This window comes from Heterodontus francisci, chromosome 1 (assembly GCF_036365525.1).
Source record: "Heterodontus francisci isolate sHetFra1 chromosome 1, sHetFra1.hap1, whole genome shotgun sequence".
Lineage (NCBI taxonomy): Eukaryota > Metazoa > Chordata > Chondrichthyes > Heterodontiformes > Heterodontidae > Heterodontus > Heterodontus francisci.
The window spans coordinates 132131059-132152118 of record NC_090371.1 but is presented as its reverse complement, the minus strand read 5'-3'; the positions used below and the strand labels follow the sequence as shown (position 1 = coordinate 132152118).

Genomic DNA, 21060 nt, shown 5'->3' with positions numbered 1-21060 from the left:
GAGCTTGTGAGTGAGGATGGGTTTGAGGGATTAGGGATTAGGAATAGCTGTGGATCTGTGAGGAAGCTGAGGTGGCCACAAACCTCTAATGTGAGATGTCCCCTGCTTTGCCTGTGGTCATGGCTTCTGTCATTTCCCACCCAATCGCCGCCAGCACTGCCTCCTCAAGGGCAGTGATCTCATGGAGTCATGCTTCCCCTCCCCACTGTCGTGTTATGCACTTTCTTACCCTGGAGGGAAAGAGTGGTGATTGTGACTGAGAGTATTGGCAGGTGTGTTTGTGTGTATGTGATGCCTCACCATGGGTGAAGAGCTGTGAGCTGTGTCTCAGCTGTGAGTAGTGTTTGTGAAGTGGGGTGTGAATAGTGCGTGAATGTTAGTGTATAGTTAGATGGTAGTTGAAGTGTGGTGAGGTTATGGTGCTAGTGGTGCTGGCGCAGTTATTGAGAATGTGTTTGTGAGTTAGGATCTTACCTTGATTAGTCATGTCAAATAATTAAACTTCTTGTGGCACTGGAGCTATGTCCTTGGGGCAAGGATGCTGGCTATGACCTCCTGAGTGATCTCCTCCCACATGCAGTGCATTATTTGCCTTGGTTGCCTCCTTCCCCACTGCTGGTACAGGACATCACTCCTTCTCAGGACCTTCTCCTCTAGAACCCCTAGGTAGTAGCGGTCATAATATGATTGAATTTTACATTCAGTTTGAGGGAGAGAAGAGTGGGTCCAAGACTAGTATTTTAAACTTAAATAAGGGCAATTATCAGGGTATGAAAGCAAAGCTAGCTAAAGTGGACTGGCAAATCAGGTTAAGGGAAAGGTCAATAGAGATGCAGTGGCAGACGTTTAAGGGGATGTTTCAGAATACACAGGATAGATACATTTCAACAAGAAAGAAAAATTCCAAGGGTGGGACCTGCCATCCGTGGTTAACTAAAACAGTTAAAGATAGTATCAAACTTAAAGAAAAAGCCTATAATTGTGCAAATATGGGAGGCAGGTCAGAAGATTGGACAGAATATAAAAAAACAGCAAAGAATGACTAAAAGATTGAAAAGGAGTACGAGAGAAAGCTAGCTAGAAATATAAACAAAGATAGTAAGATTTTCTACAGACAATTTAAAAAGAAAAGAGTTAACAAAGTGAGCATTGATCCTATAGAAATTGAGTCTGGGGAATTAATAATGGATAATAAGGAGATGGCAGATGAATTGAACAGATATTTTGCATCGGCCTTCACTATTGAGGATACAAGTAACATCCCAGAAATAGCTGCAAGTCAGGAAATGGAATGGAGGGAGGAACTCAAGAAAATTACAATCACCAGGGAACTGGTACTGAACAAATTGTTGGAGCTGCGGGATGACAAGTCCCCGGGTGCTGATGGACTTCATCCTAGGGGGTTCAAAGAAATGGTTAGTAAGATAGTTGATGTGTTAGTTTTAATTTTCCAAAATTCCCTAGATTCGGGGAAGGTTCCATTAGATTGGAAAATAGCGAATGTACCTCTTTTATTCAAAAAGAGAGGGAGACAGAAAGCAGGAAACTACAGGCCAGTTAGCTTAACATCTGTCTTAGGAAAAATGTTAGAAGCTATTATTAAAGACGTATTTAGAAAAATTCAAGGTAATCAGACAGAGTCAATATGGTTTTGTGAAAGGGAAATCATGTTTAACCAATTTATTGGAGGTCTTTGAGAGAGTTACATGTGCTGTGGATAAAGGGGAACCGGTGGATGTATTGTACTTAGATTTCCAGAAGGCATTTGATAAGGTGCCACATCAAAGATATTGCAGAAAATAAAAGCTCATGGTGTAGGGGGTAACATATTGGCATTGATAGAAGATTGGCTAGCTAACAGGAAACAGAGAGGAGACATAAATGGGTCATTTTCTGGTGGGCAAGATGTAACGAGTGGTGTGCCACAGGGATCTGTGCTGGGGCCTCAACTTTTTACAATTTATATAAATGACTTTATTTTTATTTTTTTATTTAGAGATTAGGCACTGAAACAGGCCCTTCGGCCCACCAAGTCTGTGCCGACCAACAACCACCCATTTATACTAATCCTACATTAATCCCATATTCTCTACCACATCCCCACCATTCTCCTACCACTTACCTACACTAGGGGCAATATACAATGGCCAATTTACCTATCAACCTGCAAGTCTTTTGGAGGTGGGAGGAAACCGGAGCACCCGGCGGAAACCAACGCAGACACAAGGAGAACTTGCAAACTCCACACAGACAGTACCCAGAACTGAACCCGGGTCACTAGAGCTGAGAGGCTGCAGTGCTAACCACTGCACCACTGTGCCGCCCAGGACCAAAGGTATGGTTGCTAAATTTGCTGATGACACAAAGATAAGTAGGAAAGTAACTTGTGAAGAGGACATAAGAGGGCTACAAAGGGATATAGATAGGTTAAGTGAGTGGGCAAAGACCTGGCAAATGGAGTATGATGTGGGAAAGTGTGAAATTGTCCACTTGGAAGGAAGAATAAAAAGGAAGCATATTATCTAAATGGTGAGAGATTGCAGAGCTTTGAGATGCAGAGGGATCTGGATGTCCTAGTGCATGAATCACAAAAGGTTAGTTTGCAGGTACAGCACATAACTAGGAAAGCTAATAGAATGTTATCGTTTATCGCAAGGGGAATTGAATACAAAGGTTATGCTTTGGTAATACAGGGCATTGGTGAGACCACATCTGGAGTACTGTGTACAGTACTGGTCTCCTTATTTAAGGAAGGATGTTAATGTGTTGGAGGCAGTACAGAGAAGGTTTACTCGGCTAATACCTGGAATGGGCGGGCTGTCTTACGAGGAAAGATTGGACAGACTAAGCTTGTATCCGCTGGAATTTAGAACAGTAACAGGCGACTTGATTGAAACATATAAGATCCTGAGGGGTCTTGACAGGGTGGATGTGGAAAGGATGTTTCCCCTTGTGGGAGAATCTAGAACTGGGGTCACTGTTTAAAAATAAGGGGTCGCCCATTGAAGACAGAGATGAGGAGAAAATTTTTCTCTCAGAGGGTCGTGAGTCTTTGGAATTCCTTTCCTCAAAAGACGGTAGAAGCAGTGTCTTTGAATATTTTTAAGGCAGAGGTAGATAGATCCTTGATAAGCAAGGGGGTGGAAGGTTATCGGGGTAGGTGGAAATGTGGAGAAATCAGTTCGGCTATGAACTTATTGAATGGCAGAGCAGGCTTGAAGGGCCGAGTGGCCTACTCCTGGTCCTAAGTTGTATGTTCGTATGTAACCTCCAGTGCTGCATTGGAGAACCTGTGTGCTCTCTCTCAGTCTCTGTGCTATCCTTAAATGCTCACTTGTCTGCCAACCAGAGCACTCTGTAACTTCAGCGGAAGTGGGCGGGTGGAGGCTGCATATACGGCTTCAACAAAATTGCTTCTAATCAGCACTTGAGTGCTAAATATATTGAAGTCCATTTTAGTGGCTGCAAGTATGTTTCGATCATGATAACCATCAGTTAGCCCCAAAATTGCTGCTAAGTCCAGACTTTCAAACAAGTGTTTCCTATTAGCACAGCACCCAAATAGCATCTGTTTTCACCCTTTCACCAAAATAATCTTGATGGTTCTTTGGATAAATACAACACTTGTAAGGCCACTTTGGCTCATTTGGTAGCATTTCCACCTCTGAGTTGGACGGTTCTCATTTTCGTAACTCCACCATTAATAGCTGTGCCTTCAGCTACCTAGGTCCTAAGCTTTGGAATTTCCTCCCTCAACCTCATCGCCTCTCGACCTCTCTTTCATCCTTTAAGACATTCCTTTAAACCTACCTTTTGGTCATCTGTCTTAATATTTTCTCATGTGTATTGGTATGAAATTTAGTTTCATAATGCTCCTGTGGGACCTTTTACTATGTTAAAGTTGCCATATAAATGCAAGTTGTTGTTGTTCAACCCATACACCAGGATGCTAGTACATAATCTAGGCTGATGCTTTGGTGCAGTAGTTCCCTATTCACCTTTGTCACGCAGGCCTGCCACGAATGAGGGACATTAATTTTGCCATGAACATTGATTTTTAAAATGTTATTGGAGTGAAGAAGGGACTTGTTAAACAGATCAGCCGTGGCTGGAAGATACATTTGCATATTAACAGACAGTTTTTGGAAGGACAAAGCAGCCATTCCCTGACACATTCAACCCACAATGAACTTTTGATCAGCAGATGTTGAAGGTGGGAGAGCTCGCATTTCAGGTTGACTGCTAAGATGGTGGAATACACAAATGAACATGGTCAAACCAGCTAGTAACATGACTAACCTGCTGGATAACCTGAGTTTTTTGAATTGGCACAATCAGCTTGGGCAAAAAGCAGAATGTTCCTGGTCTGAGAAGATCTCTCCTGGCTGGCTCGCCATAGTCTCTCCTGTCTGTCTGCTCCCATCTCTTTCTCACAAGCCTCTGAATCTACTGAAGACACATGAACCCCAAAAGAGAAAAGTTTCCTACAGTGAACAAGGTTTAAGAAGATTAGTGATTCTCAGGGACACAGGGGCCACTAGATCCCTTTTACTGGGAAAAGGCCTGATCTCCCCTCCAGAGAGTGCAGTAAACATCAGAATGGTGGTGAATGGTATTGGAGGGCAGTGTATGCCTGTACCTGTACACCGGGTCACCTGGAGTGCGACCTAGTTTCGGGATCAGTGACCCTATAGAGATTGCCCCTAGTTTGCCTGTGGACGGGGTTGACCTGCTGCTAGGTAATGATCTGGCGGGGGTGAAGGTGGTAGCCCCTTCAGCAGTGAAAGAAAGACCACAGGAGGTCAGAGAAACAGGGCAGTGGCAGGAGATGGACCCCTGCAATTTCCCTGAATGCGTAGTGGATCAGGCCATGATCAAACCAACTCCCCCAGAGGAGACTGCTTTGGCACTGCAGGCAGATGACCATGAAGTCTGCCTGGCCGAGACTTTCTTTGGAAAGTTAGGAGACCCAGGGAATTAATTAAATGGATTTTCCCTAGCTGAGGCTCAGTGAAATGACCCAGTATTGTGAGAGTTAGAACAGGTTGCCCAGTCTGAAAGTGAAACAGAGGGAGTCCATGATTGCAATAAAAACAAGAAATGCTGGAAATACTCAGCAGGTCTGGCAGCATCTGTGGAGAGAGACGCAGAGTTAACGTTTCAGGTCAGTGACCCTTCTTCAGAACTAGCAGATATTCTCTGTGACCTTAGCCTATCTACACCTTCTCCTTTGTTATCTCTTGCCTCACCCCGCTTTATTTGCTTAAAACCTTTCACATTTCTAATATCTGCTAGTTCTGAAGAAGGGTCACTGACCTGAAACGTTAACTCTGCTTCTCTCTCCACAGATGCTGCCAGACCTGCTGAGTATTTCCAGCATTTCTTGCTTTAATTTCAGATTTCCAACATCTGCAGTATTTTGCTTTTATTTTAGAGTCCCTGATTGCTACTATTTAAAGAATGGGGTACTGATGAGGAAATGGAGTTCTCCTCACAGACCTGAGGGCAAGGAGTGGGCAGTAGTTCAACAATTAGTGGTGCCACAGAGGTACCGGAGAGAAATATTAAGAAGGGCCCACGAGATATAGTGGCTGTACATGCCAGTATACAAAAGACCAAAGCCCGGATAAGACAGCAGTTTGACTGGCCATAACTCCACAAAGGTATGGTGGAGTACTGCAGGAGTTGCCACATGTGCCAGCTTGAGGGGAAACCACAACCTACAGTGAACCGGTGTTCGGAGGACCCTCCAGCAGAGGGCTGGTGAACTGTAAGGGAGCCCCGTTGAGAACGAAAAGGGATAGTTAGGCCAAAGGTTAGACAGAGAAGGGGAAAAAGTGAGCAAGAGGGCAGGTTAAAGGAAGTCCAGGAAGAATCCCGGATGAAAACCCCTATTGTCCTGTCAGCCAACTCCGAAAAATGTGAAATGTCAGACCCCACATCCTCCTATGTAAATGCAGACTCTAGATACACCCTACCAGAGTTGCTAACAGCATTTACAGGAACCTGCAGAGACAAATAAATACATCTAGGAGGCAGAGAAACCATGGGGGTGATGCCTCACCTAGTTGAAGTGCCACAGGCGAGTGCAGTAGAGCCTACACAAACACCTGCAGGCAGGAGTGTCCGTTGGGACAAACGAGTGATTAGCAAAGAATCCTCCCCCACAGTCAGAAAAAAAAGTGAACCTACCATCCCCAGAAGTCAAAAGCCTTTGCATGACTCAGCAAAGCACTGAAAGAAAGTTTAGTATAGACCTGCCCATTACTGACTTTTTTAAAGAAAAATTACCTCAGCAGGAACAACAACCCTAGGCATCCATGGAAATGGGCAAAAGGAAGAGAAACTTCCCCAAAAAAAAGAACCACATGTTTATTGGGATGCCAAAAAGGGGGAAATTAAAGCAGCACAGGCAGCAAGAGAAGACAAGTTGTAATACATTTTAGGATTTATGAATGAATGGGAATAAATGAGAGAAATGCATGTTTTTTTCTGTGTCTTACATTGAATTTTTTGAATTTGTACAAACAGCTTGGGCAAAAAGCAGAATGCTCCTGGACTGAGAAGATCTCTCCTGACTGCTCCCATCTCTTTCTCACAAGCCTCTGAATCCACTGAAGACACATGAAACCCAAGAGAGAAAAGTCGCCTACAGTGAACATGGTTGAAGAAGAATACTGGGCTCCAACGAAAAGCAAGATCTACCTACAATAAAGGACTCTACAGTGAGCTCAAAGAACTGTAACACAAAAAACCTCCTCAAATATTGCCTCAAACTTTTCCACTTTATTTCTTCTGTTTTCTTTCTGTCTTTATCTGCATGTGTGTATCGAGTGTGCATGCTAGCGTGGGCCTGTCGTGTATCCTTAGGCGTTAACCAAATTAGAGTTTAGGTTTAAGTTTCATAAATTTCAACTTTTCTTCTTTAAACCTAAGAAAGCCTGTTTGTGCTGTTTTTTTTTGCCTTATAATTGGAAAGCGGTGAACAAGAATTCACCAAGGGGGAGCTGAAAACAGAGTGTGTTTAAAAATAAAACCCTGTTATGGTAAGACCAGGTGAAGGCTGAGAGGGACCCCTAGACACCTTTCTCACCTGGTTGTAACACTTTGTAAAAATTCTTCGTAACTTTAAAAACCTGCACTGAATTTCCTCTTCCCATCCTCTGCTACTATTGACATGGTCCTGCCTCATCTTAATTTGCCTGAATTCAGTCATGGGAAGGTCCTCTGCCCCAGAGGAGCAGGGGCCTATTTACATACTGAAGTTACCTCGGAATGATCTAATTGCGATATGCATAGCATTTTCCCTGCAGACTCGACTTAGGGCCGTAGAGTTTTGAATTTGCCCAGTGAAAGCTGGTTGAAGTGTTCCTCCTGACCCCACAAGGATAGCTTGGTCCTCCCTTCCCCACCTGGCTCTAATCATGGACTTTATTGATCCACCACCAGCCAGAGATCAGCATGGAATCCAGGCAAAAGCTGACCTTACCCCCTGATTTTGATTCTCGCCCACTAGCGATTAGGTTATTCCCACTGGTTTAGGCAGGAGTCAGTATTGGAGCATGACATTGGGACCTGAGAGTTAAAATCTCCCAATCTTTAGGGGCGGGGTGGGGTGGCATGGATGATTTATCACCCACTTTGGCACTCCCAATTCATGGCCTGAGTTAAAATCAGAGTTTAACTTTAAAGAGGAAGAGCATGACATCATTATTATTTAACTTAATGAGGAGGATAATGGATTGTATGTTGCTTGTTTCACTATTTCATCCATACACTCTTCATTCATCTATCTTATTTAAATAAAACAATTTGTTGGTTCAGAACTTCAGAGCTATCAGGTCTGGTAGAATTTGGGGGAATGGACTAAAAGTGGATTCCCCCATTTGTAGAATGGAGAATTATCGGTGGCACCTGTTGCATTCCACTGGCCTATGTACAAGATAAGGGTTCTCTATTATTGATCCCTGGGTGTTACTATTGCTTAGGTACCAGAATAAGGTCCACCTTGGTCAGTAAAGGACAGAAGGTTTGCTGACAGAAGAGGACAGTGATATTAAACCTAAGGAAATATCTAGCATAAAACCCAAAAATATGACAAGCATCCTTCATGATTTAGAATATGAAGGTCAAGTTTAATATTGCCATAAAAGCACAGTAAAGCTGAGCTTTGGAGCAATGAGGTTGCCCAGAACCAAACTTTCCAGACCTTTTAAAATGAGAAGGAACTTTATCAGGTCTCTCTCACACCTACAATCCCGATTGAGAAGACAGACCTTCTCACAGATTTGCACCAAGACTATTGTATGACCAGCCACTAATGGTGGAAAGGAGTTTATGGTGACTTTTTATCTGACCATTCCTCCCTTTGAACAACGTGTCCACCTTCAGCATCTAAATACAACAGCATATCTGAGATCAGTAACTCACTGTGTTGTTACAACTGAAGTGGGAGGAGTGCACTGTCTTTTCTGGTTCCACTTCTCCACAGGTCACAACATATAGTCAAATGTTTACCCAGTTACTGATGCAGTCAATACTCTACTCTTTATCCTAAAATAAAGTACACCAACCAGGTTTCTTCAATAAACAACAAAATTATCAGTTTATTATCAAACAAGACTTATCCAGTAAAGAGGCAAAGCATTAACACACAGATTGAAATATGGAAGTTCCTTTTAAAATACCCCACACACACTCACACACATCCTGGATAAAGATTTTTTTTAAATTCTCTCTGTGGAGCTCTTTTACAAAACAAAGAAAAAAAAGAATACTTTGGCCAAATACTTGTTCATTCTTGAAGAAAACAGATGAGATGTGTTGTGTCGCAAAATGGCATACAATCTGGCATCTGAGAACACATAGACGGGTCACTGGGATCTTTTTCTCGAGCAGCTCTTTTCAGGTGACATCGACAATTAATCTGGCAGGTCTTCCAGGAGCGTCTCAGGAGAAATGCAGCATCGGGGGTTTTAGCTCTCCCACACTGGGGTCAGAATTTTCCAAGCTCGCCACCGAGTTCAAAAGAGGCGGGGTGCACACGCAGGATTTGCCCCGCGGAACCACTGCAGTATTTCGCACGGCGGATCATTTTCATGTCTGGGGTTGACTGCTTGCCCCAATGACATAGAGGGGGTGGGCGTTCCATCCCCAACAGTGGTGTCCAGCGCCACAGTGCAGGCGCGGCACCATTTTTAAAGGGCTTCAGACCCTTCCGCATCATTTCACTACTTAAAGTGAAAGGGGAGAGAAAATTAAATATAAAGATCTATTCACAGTTTCAATCCCTTCTCCACCACCCCCCCCATGACTAATCACTTTATTAATTGCTCTCTACCCTAAAAAACTTTTCTTCCGTTGCCAAACCTCCCCCCCACAAAGTTCATTAACTTTGACCTTCAACCCCTTCCCACGATCCCCTCAACCAATAGCAAGAGTTTTCTCCATGTTCCACCCCCCGCCCTGAAAACTTCACTCCTCCCCGCTCCCCACCAGTGTTCCGCCTCAGATCTCCAAACGGAGATCTGAAGGCGCGGGAGTTCCGGCAACCGTCAGGTCTATCGGAGCAGGACAGCCGTCGCGACAAGGTAGGTCTTTATTCATGTAATTTAAATAAATTAAAATATTTTAATTGGGTTCCCATTGCCAAGCGGTGGTGGGGCTGCCATGAGGCCTTGCCACCGCCGGTAATATGGGGTGGGGCCTTCCCGGCGTCGAGGTCCATGGTGGGCCTCTCCCGGAAGTATTTTCCAGGCCCCCCCCCCCCACCATGATGCCCGACGTCGGGGGACTGGTAAACTCCAGCCCTGGATCTTTGCAGCGTTTCGCAGAGACAGGGGGAAAGAGATGAGCTGGGTGGTTTTCTCTTGGCAGGCTGGTCTCCAACTGCTTACAAACACAGTCCACACCCCAACCAGAAAGTCAAAACAATGGGCTAAATTTTAACATTACGCATGGGGGCTCATTAGCATGGAGGGGGCGGAGTGGCTGCTCTCAATGATGTAAAAGGGGCGGGCGCTCCATCCCCGGCAACAGCATCCCGCACCACTGCGCAGGCGCCAGTGCCATTTTTAAAGGGCTTCAAGTCCTACAGTTTAATGTAAATTTTTAAAGTGACAGGTGTGAAAACATTAAAGTGGAAACTTTATTATCAGTTTAAATCCCCTCTCCCACCCCCATTGAGTACTCAATATCTATATAGCCCATTCCAGCCAATAAAATTAAAAATTAGATTCCAACCTTTCCTGCCTGAACAACCTCCACTTTACCCTTCAATCCCTTCCCAGCATCCCCTCCGCCAATCGCGTAAAATTCCGAACGGAGGTCCAAAGGCATGGGCCTTCCGGCAACCGGCTGGAATATCGGCATGGGATGGCCATCGCTACCAGGTAAGTGTTTATTCATTAATTGTAATGGCGTTAATATATTTAGATTAAGGCTTTGCTGCCGAGCAGCAAGGGGGCCGCCCCGAGGCCTTGCCGCTGCCGGTAAATGTGGCCGAGCCTTCCCGGCATCGAAGCCCATGACGGGCCTCCCCCAGAAGGATTTTCTGCCCCCCCACCCCCCCCGGCCACCCCCATCAAGACCCTCGACGTCAGAGGGCTTGTAAAATTCAGCCCAATATCTCAGAAGCCAAACCAACTCCTGACCCTTATAAATCTTGACCTGTCATTTCTCTGTAAACATCTCCCTCAAGTCTCCAAGTTGTTGATTGTGCTTAAGGAATGTGACTTCCAGTAAAGGTCGTTTTCAAACAAGACCTCAAGTGTCCTTCCACAATTCTAACACACAAATCCTCAATTTTTTTTTTTAAAAAGAAGCACCTTCATAACAGTGTGGAAAAATGCAAAAGGAGCCCTGCATCTGTTGTGCAGATTGCAATGGTCCAATCCTGAAAGTTAACATTTTAAATTATTACCTTCTAAAAGTGGTGGTTCATCATCAGTGTCATCATATATTGCAGAAGATGGACTAAAGGGAGTGTACATCTCAGGAGGCTGTAAGATACGTCCCGCAAACAGATGAGAAGACGGTATCATTTCTGACGGAACAAATATTTTGGGCTGTGGATGTCCATTTTCAAATTCACTGTAAGATATTCACAGAGCAGAAGTCCTTATTAAGATAAAAATATCAAACACCTGTAATAACTCATTTAAAACATGAATCGATTTAAAAGGAAATATCTATTATGTCAAAGAAAAGATAACATTCCTAATTATTTATTTGTTAAGTTTCAGGGCAGTGAAATTAAGGTGCAATTTGTTGCTGAAATGCTTGGATACTATTAGAGAAAACCAGATGGAAAATAGAAGGCTGAGTAGTAAGAAAGTTATTTTTTTCAGGAGTGCACCTGACACTATAAAAATTGGCAGTATAGGATATGTGGTTTCTAGTTGTCTTCTGAACTTGAAAGTTAAATGAGACTCTGCAATGTCTACAATCTTTAATGGGCTACTAGTTAATCTCCTGTGGTTACACAGTGGCCAGTATAGTGGCACAGTGGTTAGCCTCACAGCTCCAGCGACCCGGGTTCAGTTCTGGGTACTGTCTGTGTGGAGTTTACAAGTTCTCCCTGTGACTGTGTAGGTTTCCACTGGGTGCTCTGGTTTCCTCCCACAGCCAAAGACTTGCAGGTTGATAGGTAAATTGGCCATTGTAAATTGCCCCTAGTGTAGGTAGGTGGTAAGACAATGTGATAGAGAATATGGGATTAGTGTAGGATTAGTATAAATGGGTCATTGTTGGTCAGCGCAGACTCAGTGGGCTGAAGGTCCTGTTTCAGTGCTGTATCTCTCTATGACTCTAACAGAGTGTTATTCAGGTCCATCAGCTCTAGAGGGTGGGGGGATAATTGGATCATGAGAGAGGAGACAAATTGTACAGGGCAAGAGGGGAGGAGAGGTTGGGCAAAGAAGGAAGAGAGACAGGGGTGATTACTTTTATTTTATTCTTTCATGGGATGTGGGTATCACTGGCAAGGCCAGCATTTGTTGCACATCCCTAATTGCCCTTGACAACTGAGTGGCTTTCTAGACCATTTCAGAGGGCATTTAAGAATCAACCACATTTCTGTGGGTCTGGAGTCAAATGTAGGCCAGACCAGGTAAGGACAGCAGATTTCCTTCCCTAAAGGAGATTAGTGAACCAGTTCAGTTTTTTCAACAATCAATGGTAGTTTCATGGCACCATTACTGAGACTTTCAATTTCTGATTTATTAATTAATATTAATATTTATTAATTTATTAATTGAATTTAAACTCCACAATGCCATGGTAGGATTTGAATCCTTGTCCCCAGAGCATTAGCCTGGATTACTAGTTCAGTGACATTACCACTTCATCACCATCTCCCTACTGTGTATACGTACTAGTTTTTAGTGATTTTTATACATAGATGCTCAAATCCCTTTGTTCCACAGCTCCTAAAACTCTAACTAAGATCTCATTAAAGTTTTATATAGGTGGATTATAATCTCGCAAGTTTTATGTTCCATATCTCTTGAAATAAACCTATAATTCCATTTGCTGTTTTTACAGAGCTGCTACTGTGAACCTATATCCTCAAATCCCTCTGCTCTTCCACAGCACCAAGCCCACTCCCATTCTGAGTATAATTATTGCTGTTTTTTAAAATGAGAATCACACCTCAAACTTACTAATACTGATTTGATGTCTGCCACTTTTTAGCCCATTCCCCATATTCTGTTCAGTTCAGTCTAATTGACAAATAGTGGCAGCCATTTTTCATTACCTAAGTAGAACTCTGTTCACTCTGTTTCTCTCTCCACAGATGCTGGCAGACCTGCTGAGTATTTCTAGCATTTTCTGTCTATATTTCAGATTTCCGGCATTGGCAGTATTTTGCTTTTGTATTTGTGGTTTATCCAATAGCCGTGTATATGACCTTTAGTCTGTATGTGAAATAAATTCTTAATAATATTATGAAACATAACTGAGGTTAACCGAGAGGTCTGAAGGGGAGAATAAGCTCCTCCCAGTAATTATGTGACTGGTCAATCTACAATGTATTTGCATTGTCTTACAAAAAAGTAACTTTGAAATGATTAAAGGGCTTATGGACAAAGTAAACTGAAATTACAGCCCACAATCTACTCTTAGTGTGTTAATCAAAGATTGATTGTTGAGAAGTACAAAGGAAGCTCATTATCACTAATTTTAATGATCTAATATGTGTGTTAAAACATATGCTTTAGCATGAAATCAGCAGGCTATCTAATAGGGAGGGACATACGTTAATACAGAGTAGTATTTCTTAAGTGCACTAAGCATCCATCCCTGAAATGTCACAGAAGAGTCCTTCAGACATGCAGGGTTCTTATCAGGGTAAGCAAAGTTCATCAATGAGGCCTTGAAAGGCCCACTGCTACCAATAAGGGAGAGAAGGGACAGATTGTATTGAGCTGCAAGCCATTACTTCATCCCAAAGTTCCTGTTGCAGCAGGCATACAAGGAGGTTTTGATATGAGTCAATGCTGTCTCCAGCTTGCACAACTGGAAGGATATCAAGAAGAAGATGGTAGAGCTGAGAGATCTGCAAAGGTCGGCCAAATGCATTATTATGCATTACATGCACCTCCCACAAGTAGACATATAATAAAGCAGACATTTCATATTGGAAGAAGCTAAGCAGTAGCATGAGGTTACCCAGATGCTGTCCTGGTATGGTAAAAGCCAGAATGAGGACACTTAGGATGTACAGGTTCCTTACAACTAGGAAATGCTTTTGGTAATGTGTGTTCATAGGAATAATATCTGGAGCTCTTCCACACTAGGAATATTGATCTTTCATTTGTAACATAAATGAAGCCTGTAAAATTGTACACAGGGATGTCATTCTTCTTCTTTCAGGAGAAAGTAGCCTAGAATCATGATGAACAGATCCACACTAGATCCAAACATTTAAAGGCCTGATTTCTTTTGCAAGGACAAACAAAAAAAACAACAAAGATAATTACAGCACAGGAACAGGCCCTTCGGCCCTCCAAGCCTGCGCCGATCCAGATCCTCTCTCTAAACATGTCGCCTATTTTCTAAGGTTCTGTATCTCTTTTCTTCCTGCCCATTCATGTATCTGTCTAGATACATCTTAAAAGACTCCATCGTGCCCGCGTCTACCACCTCCGCTGGCAACGCGTTCCAGGTGCCCACCACCCTCTGCGTAAAGAACTTTCCACGCATATCCCCCCTAAACATTTCCCCTTTCACTTTGAACTCGTGTCCTCTAGTAATTGAAACCCCCACTCTGGGAAAAAGCCTCTTGCTGTCCACCCTGTCTATACCTCTCATGATTTTGTACACCTCAATCAGGTCCCCCCTCAACCTCCGTCTTTCTAATGAAAATAATCCTAATCTACTCAACCTCTCTTCATAGCTAGCGCCCTCCATACCAGGCAACATCCTGGTGAACCTCCTCTGCACCCTCTCCAAAGCATCCACATCCTTTTGATAATGTGGCGACCAGAACTGTACGCAGTATTCCAAATGTGGCCGAACCAAAGTCCTATACAACTGTAACATGACCTGCCAACTCTTGTACTCAATGCCCCGTCCGATGAAGGAAAGCATGCCGTATGCCTTCTTGACCACTCTATTTACCTTCGTTGCCACCTTCAGGGAACAGTGGACCTGAACACCCAAATCTCTCTGGACATCAATTTTCCCCAGGACTTTTCCATTTACTGTATAGTTCACTCTTGAATTGGATCTTCCAAAATGCATCACCTCGCATTTGCCCTGATTGAACTCCATCTGCCATTTCTCTGCCCAACTCTCTAATCTATCTATATTCTGCTGTATTCTCTGACAGTCCCCTTCACTATCTGCTACTCCACCAATCTTAGTGTCGTCTGCAAACTTGCTAATCAGTCCACCTATACTTTCCTCCAAATCATTAATGTATATCACAAACAACAGTGGTCCCAGCACGGATCCCTGTGGAACACCACTGGTCACACGTCTCCATTTTGAGAAACTCCCTTCCACTGCTACTCTCTGTCTCCTGTTGCCCAGCCAGTTCTTTATCCATCTAGCTAGTACACCTTGGACCCCAAGCGCCTTCACTTTCTCCATCAGCCTGCCATGGGGAACCTTATCAAACGCCTTACTGAAGTCCATGTATATGACATCGACAGCCCTTCCCTCATCAATCAACTTTGTCACTTCCTCAAAGAATTCTATTAAGTTGGTAAGACATGACCTTCCCTGCACAAAACCATGTTGCCTATCACTGATGAGCCCATTTTCTTCCAAATGGGAATAGATCCTATCCCTCAGTATCTTCTCCAGCAGCTTCCCTACCACTGACGTCAGGCTCACCGGTCTATAATTACCTGGATTATCCCTGCTACCCTTCTTAAACAAGGGGACAACATTAGCAATTCTCCAGTCCTCCGGGACCTCACCCGTGTTTAAGGATGCTGCAAAGATATCTGTTAAGGCCCCAGCTATTTCCTCTCTCGCTTCCCTCAGTAACCTGGGATAGATCCCATCCGGACCTGGGGACTTGTCCACCTTAATGCCCTTTAGAATACCCAACACTTCCTCCCTCCTTATGCCGAATTGACCTAGAGTAATCAAACATCTGTTCCTAACCTCAACATCCGTCATGTCCCTCTCCTCGGTGAATACCGATGCAAAGTACTCGTTTGGAATCTCACCCATTTTCTCTGAGTCCAAGCATAACATTCCTCCTTTGTCCTTTAGTGGGCCAATCCTTTCTCTAGTTACCCTCTTTCTCCTTATATATGAATAAAAGGCTTTGGGATTTTCCTTAACCCTGTTTGCTAAAGATATTTCATGACCCCTTTTAGCCCTCTTAATTCCTCGTTTCAGATTGGTCCTACATTCCCGATATTCTTTCAAAGCTTCGTCTTTCATCAGCCGCCTACACCTTATGTATGCTTCCTTTTTCCTCTTAGCTAGTCTCACAATTTCACCTGTCATCCATGGTTCCCTAATCTTGCCATTTCTATCCCTCATTTTCACAGGAACATGTCTCTCCTGAACGCTAATCAACCTCTCTTTAAAAGCCTCCCACATATCACATGTGGATTTACCTTCAAACAGCTGCTCCCAATCTACATTTCCCAGCTCCTGCCGAATTTTGGTATAGTTGGCCTTCCCCCAATTTAGCACTCTTCCTTTAGGACCACTCTCGTCTTTGTCCATGAGTATTTTAAAGCTTACGGAATTGTGATCACTATTCCCAAAGTAGTCCCCTACTGAAACTTCAACAACCTGGCCGGGCTCATTCCCCAACACCAGGTCCAGTATGGCCCCTTCCCGAGTTGGACTATTTACATACTGCTCTAGAAAACCTTCCTGGATGCTCCTTACAAATTCTGCTCCATCTGGACCTCTAACACTAAGCGAATCCCAGTCAATGTTGGGAAAATTAAAATCTCCTATCACCACCACCCTGTTGCTCCTACATCTTTCCATAATCTGTTTACATATTTGTACCTCTATCTCACGCTCGCTGTTGGGAGGCCTGTAGTACAGCCCCAACATTGTTACCGCACCCTTCCTATTTCTGAGTTCTGTCCATATTGCCTCACTGCTCGAGTCCTCCATAGTGCCCTCCTTCAGCACAGCTGTGATATCCTCTTTGACCAGTAATGCAACTCCTCAACCCCTTTTACCTCCCTCTCTATCCCGCCTGAAGCATCGATATCCTGGGATATTTAGTTGCCAATCATGCCCTTCCCTCAACCAAGTCTCAGTAATAGCAATAACATCATACTCCCAGGTACTAATCCAAGCCCTAAGTTCATCTGCCTTACCTACTACACTTCTTGCATTAAAACAAATGCACCTCAGACCACCAGTCCCTTTATATTCATCATCTGCTCCCTGCCTGTTCTTCCCCTTAGTCACACTGACTTCATTATCTAGTTCCTTACAGGCTTTTGTTACTACCTCCTTACTGTCAACTGACCTCAATTGGTTCCCATCCCCCTGCCACATTAGTTTAAACAATTTTCTGAGCATCTTAATAAAATGTGTATCATAAGAGCAGTTTCAGAAAATAGATGTATGCATTGATTAATTTTTCTTGATAGACAAATTCAAATGCAGTAATGCAGTTGAGATAATGAGCTGCATTTTGAAAACCCGCTGCTGAAATAGGTGGCAGGCGAAAAATATGGCAGCCCACACAGATGGGGCGCAAGTCGCTGAGCAGCCACGATTCCAAACGTGGGGGCTCATTCGCATGGTCGGGGTGACCACCCCCACCCCGATAACGGGGAGGGGGCGGGTGAGCCGTCCCTGGCAAGGCATCCAGCACCAATGCGCAGGCGCCGGCGCCACTTTTAAAGGGTTTACTGCCCGAAATGACCATTTAAATTTTTAAAGACACAGTCAATGTAAAGGTAATAAAAATGAATGAAAAAATATTTCCATGTCCTCTCCCACCCCGCACCCACACCCCCCCCAAATGGCATTACACATGATTCCTGCCCTTTCCCCTCCTGGAATACCTACTGTGAATATATATCCTTTCCTCCCCCACCAAAGTTCAGAACCTTTGTCCTTTACCCCTTCCCATCATCCCCCCCAAACAATCCAAATAGTTTGACCCTGCTCCTCCCCACCCCACATTAAGAAAGGTACCTTTTTTTCATTCATTCATGGGAACTGCCAGCATTTATTGCCCATCCCTAATAGCCCATGAGAAGGTGGTGGTGAGCTGCCTTCTTGAACCGCAGCAGTCCATGTGAGGTAGGTACACCCACAATGCTGTTAGGAAGGGAGTTCCAGGATTTTGACCCAGCGACAGTGAAGGAACAGTGATATAGTTCCAAGTCAGGATGGTTGTGACTTGGAGGGGAACTTGGAGGTGGTGATGTTCCCATGTATCTGCTGCCCTTGTCCTTCGAGTTGGTAGAGGTCATGGGTTTGGAAGGTGCTGTCTAAGGAGCCTTGGTGCGTTGCTGCAGTGCATCTTGTAAATGGTACGCACTGCTGCCACTGTGCGTCGGTGGTGGAGGGAGTGAATGTTTGTGGATGGTGTGCCAATCAAGCGGGCTGCTTTGTCTTGGATGGTGTCGAGCTTCTTGAGTGTTGTTGGAGCTGCACCCATCCAGGCAAGTGGAGAGTATGCCATCACACTCCTGACTTGTGCCTTGTAGATGGTGGACAGGCTTTGGAGAGTCAGGTGAGTTACTCGCCTCAGGATTCCTAGCCTCTGACTTGCTCTTGTAGCCACGGTATTTATATGGCTACTCCAGTTCTGTTTCTGGTCAATGGTAACCTCTAGAATGTTGATAGTGGGGGATTCAGCGATGGTAATGTCATTGAATGTCAAGGTGAGATGGCAAGATTCTCTCTTGTTGGAGATGGTCATTGCCTGGCACTTGTGTGGTGCAAATGTTACTTGCCACTTATCAGCCCAAGCCTGGATATTGTCCAGATCTTGCTGCATTGCTACACGGACTGCTTCAGTATCTGAGGAGTCGCGAATGGTGCTGAACATTGTGCAATCATCAGCGAACATCCCCACTTCTGAGCTTATGATTGAAGGAAGGTCATTGATGAAGCAGCTGAAGATGGTTGGGTCTAGGACACTACTCTGAGGAACTCCTGCAGTGATGTCCTGGAGCTCAGATGATTGACCTCCAACAACCACAGCCTCTTGCTTTGCACTAGGTATGACTCTAACCAGCAGAGAGTTTTCCCTTGATTCCTATTGACTCCAGTTTTACTCGGGCTCCTTGATGCCATACTTGGTCAAATGCTGCCTTGATGTCAAGGGCAGTCACTCTCACCTCTCCTCTTGAGTTCAGCTCTTTTGTCCATCTTTGAACCAAGGCTGTAATGAGATCAGGTGCTGTGGCCCTGTCGGAACCCAAACTGGGTATTACTGAGCAGCTTATTGCGAAGCAAGTGCTGCTTGATGGCACTGTTGATGACACCTTCCATCACTTTGCTAATGATTGAGAGGAGACTGATGGGGCGGTAATTGGCCGGGTTGGGCTTGTCCTGCTTTTTGTGTACAGGACATACCTGGGCAATTTTCCACATTGCAGGGTAGATGCCAGTGTTGTAGCTATACTGGAACAGCTTGGCTAGGGGTGCAGCAAGTTCTGGAGCACAGGTCTTCAGTACTATTACCAGAATATTGTCAGGACCCATAGCCTTCGTAGTATCCAGTGCCTTCAGTCATTTCTTAATATAACGCGGAGTGAATCGAATTGGCTGAAGTCTGGCAACTGTAATGCTGGGGACTTCAGGAGGGAGCCTCCCCTCAGGAGCCATGCCTCGTTTCCCGGACGGGGATTCGAGGGCATGGCATTACTGGCCGCCAGAATGAAGATCAGTGCAGCAAATAAGGAGGCGATGGGACCTCCATTAATTCAGGTAGGTTAATTTATTTACATATGGAAATCGTGGACCTGTTGCTGAGCGGCGGGGTGGTCGCCACAAGGCCTCTCCACCTCTGTTGAGATCGGGCCACGTCCTGCCGGCATCGGGGTTGGTGGCGGGCCTCGTCCATAGCGATCTTCATTCCCCCACCCCCGCCACTGTTCCCCGCATCAGGGACCCTTTAAAATCAAGCCCAATATTTTTGGATTTTGAAAAGGCCTTCACTAAAGTACCGCAGAGTACAATAGTGACTAAGGCCAGAATATGTTGCCTCAGGGGACAGTTAGCACAATAAATAAAGGTTTTTAAGGTTATGAAAGTGTAGGTTTGATAGTTTAGAGATATAGAAGATATTTCCACTTGTGGGGGAGACCAAAACTAGGGGTCATAAATATAAGATAGTCACTAAAAATCAAATAAAGATCTCATGAGAAACTTCTTTCCCCAGAGAATGGTTAGTATATGGAACTCAGTAACACAAGGAGTTCTCTTTCCTCTCCTCTTTGGCCTCCTTGTCTCAAGAGACAATGGGTAAGCGCCTAGAGGTGGTCAGTGGTTTGTGAAGCAGCGCCTGGTGTGGCTATAAAGGCCAATTCTAGAGTGACAGACTCTTCCACAGGTGCTGCAGAAAAAATTGGTTGTCGGGGCTGTTACACAGTTGGCTCTCTCCTTGCACTTCTGTCTTTTTTCCTGCCAACTGCTAAGTCTCTTCAACTTGCCACTCTTTAGCCCCGCCTTTATGGCTGTCCGCCAGCTCTGGCGATCACTGGCAACTGACTCCCACGACTTGTGGTCAATGTCACAGGACTTCATGTCGCGTTTGCAGACGTCTTTAAAGCGGAGACATGGACGACCGGTGAGTCTGATACCAGTGACGAGCTCGCTGTACAATGCGTCTTGGGGATCCTGCCATCTTCCATGCGGCTCACATGGCCACAAGGAGTAGCTGAAGCAAATAGTAAAGCTGCATTTAAGAGGAAGCTAGATAAACAAATGAGGCAGAAAGGAATAGAAGGTTATGTTGATGGGGTTAGATGAAGAAGGGTGAGAGGAGGTTTATGCAGTGCATAAATACCGACATGGAGCTGTTGGGCCGAATGGCCTGTTTCTGTGCTGTAACAAGCTATGTGACTCTACGTAATGATACAAATTGGCTTACCTACTTGAATCAGGACCGCTGCTGCCTCCATAGTCATACGAGGTTTGCTGTTGGTCATTAATATCATAATTTGATTGGTAAAAATCTGGATTAAGCTGCTCAAAGGTCGACATTCTGAAAAAAAATTCCTGGAAAACAATGATAATGTAATTAAGCTTCCATGCTGAAATCAAGTATCATTAGTGGATTATCCTGGAAGGGTGAAATATAAAAGTCTCAGTAGTGCATGCAATCTTCCTCAGAGCTGGAGGATGAAGAGTGGTGGTAAAACTATGTTACCAAGCAGGCTACTCTCCTGATACTTTTTACTTGTGTTCATTGCAAGAATAGGCTTTCATAGCCAAGCCCACATTTTATATGAACTGGAACTACCTTCCGCACCAAATATATGGGATGGCATGCTATAGGGCAAATCATCTACCCTTACGCCACTAAGCTACACAATATAAACATAGTTGATTGCCTGGTAGATCCCTCGACTATCTGATAGGTAAGAAAACATCACGCTG

The 21060-nt window shown here is 44.4% G+C and overlaps 1 protein-coding gene across 1 annotated transcript in view; it reads right to left on the bottom strand.

The window, feature by feature from the left end:
- The window catches only part of LOC137384652 (protein YIPF5-like), a 74723-nt gene extending 54059 nt beyond the window's left edge, over positions 1-20664 (bottom strand). The window contains exons 1-3 of the mRNA XM_068058897.1: positions 20556-20664; positions 15500-15528; positions 10922-11066 (exon numbers count right to left, since the gene is read on the bottom strand). Coding sequence (XP_067914998.1) covers positions 10922-11066; positions 15500-15528; positions 20556-20664 — 283 coding nt within the window. The remainder of the gene's footprint in view (positions 1-10921; positions 11067-15499; positions 15529-20555) is intronic.
- Positions 20665-21060: the final 396 nt, after the last annotated feature.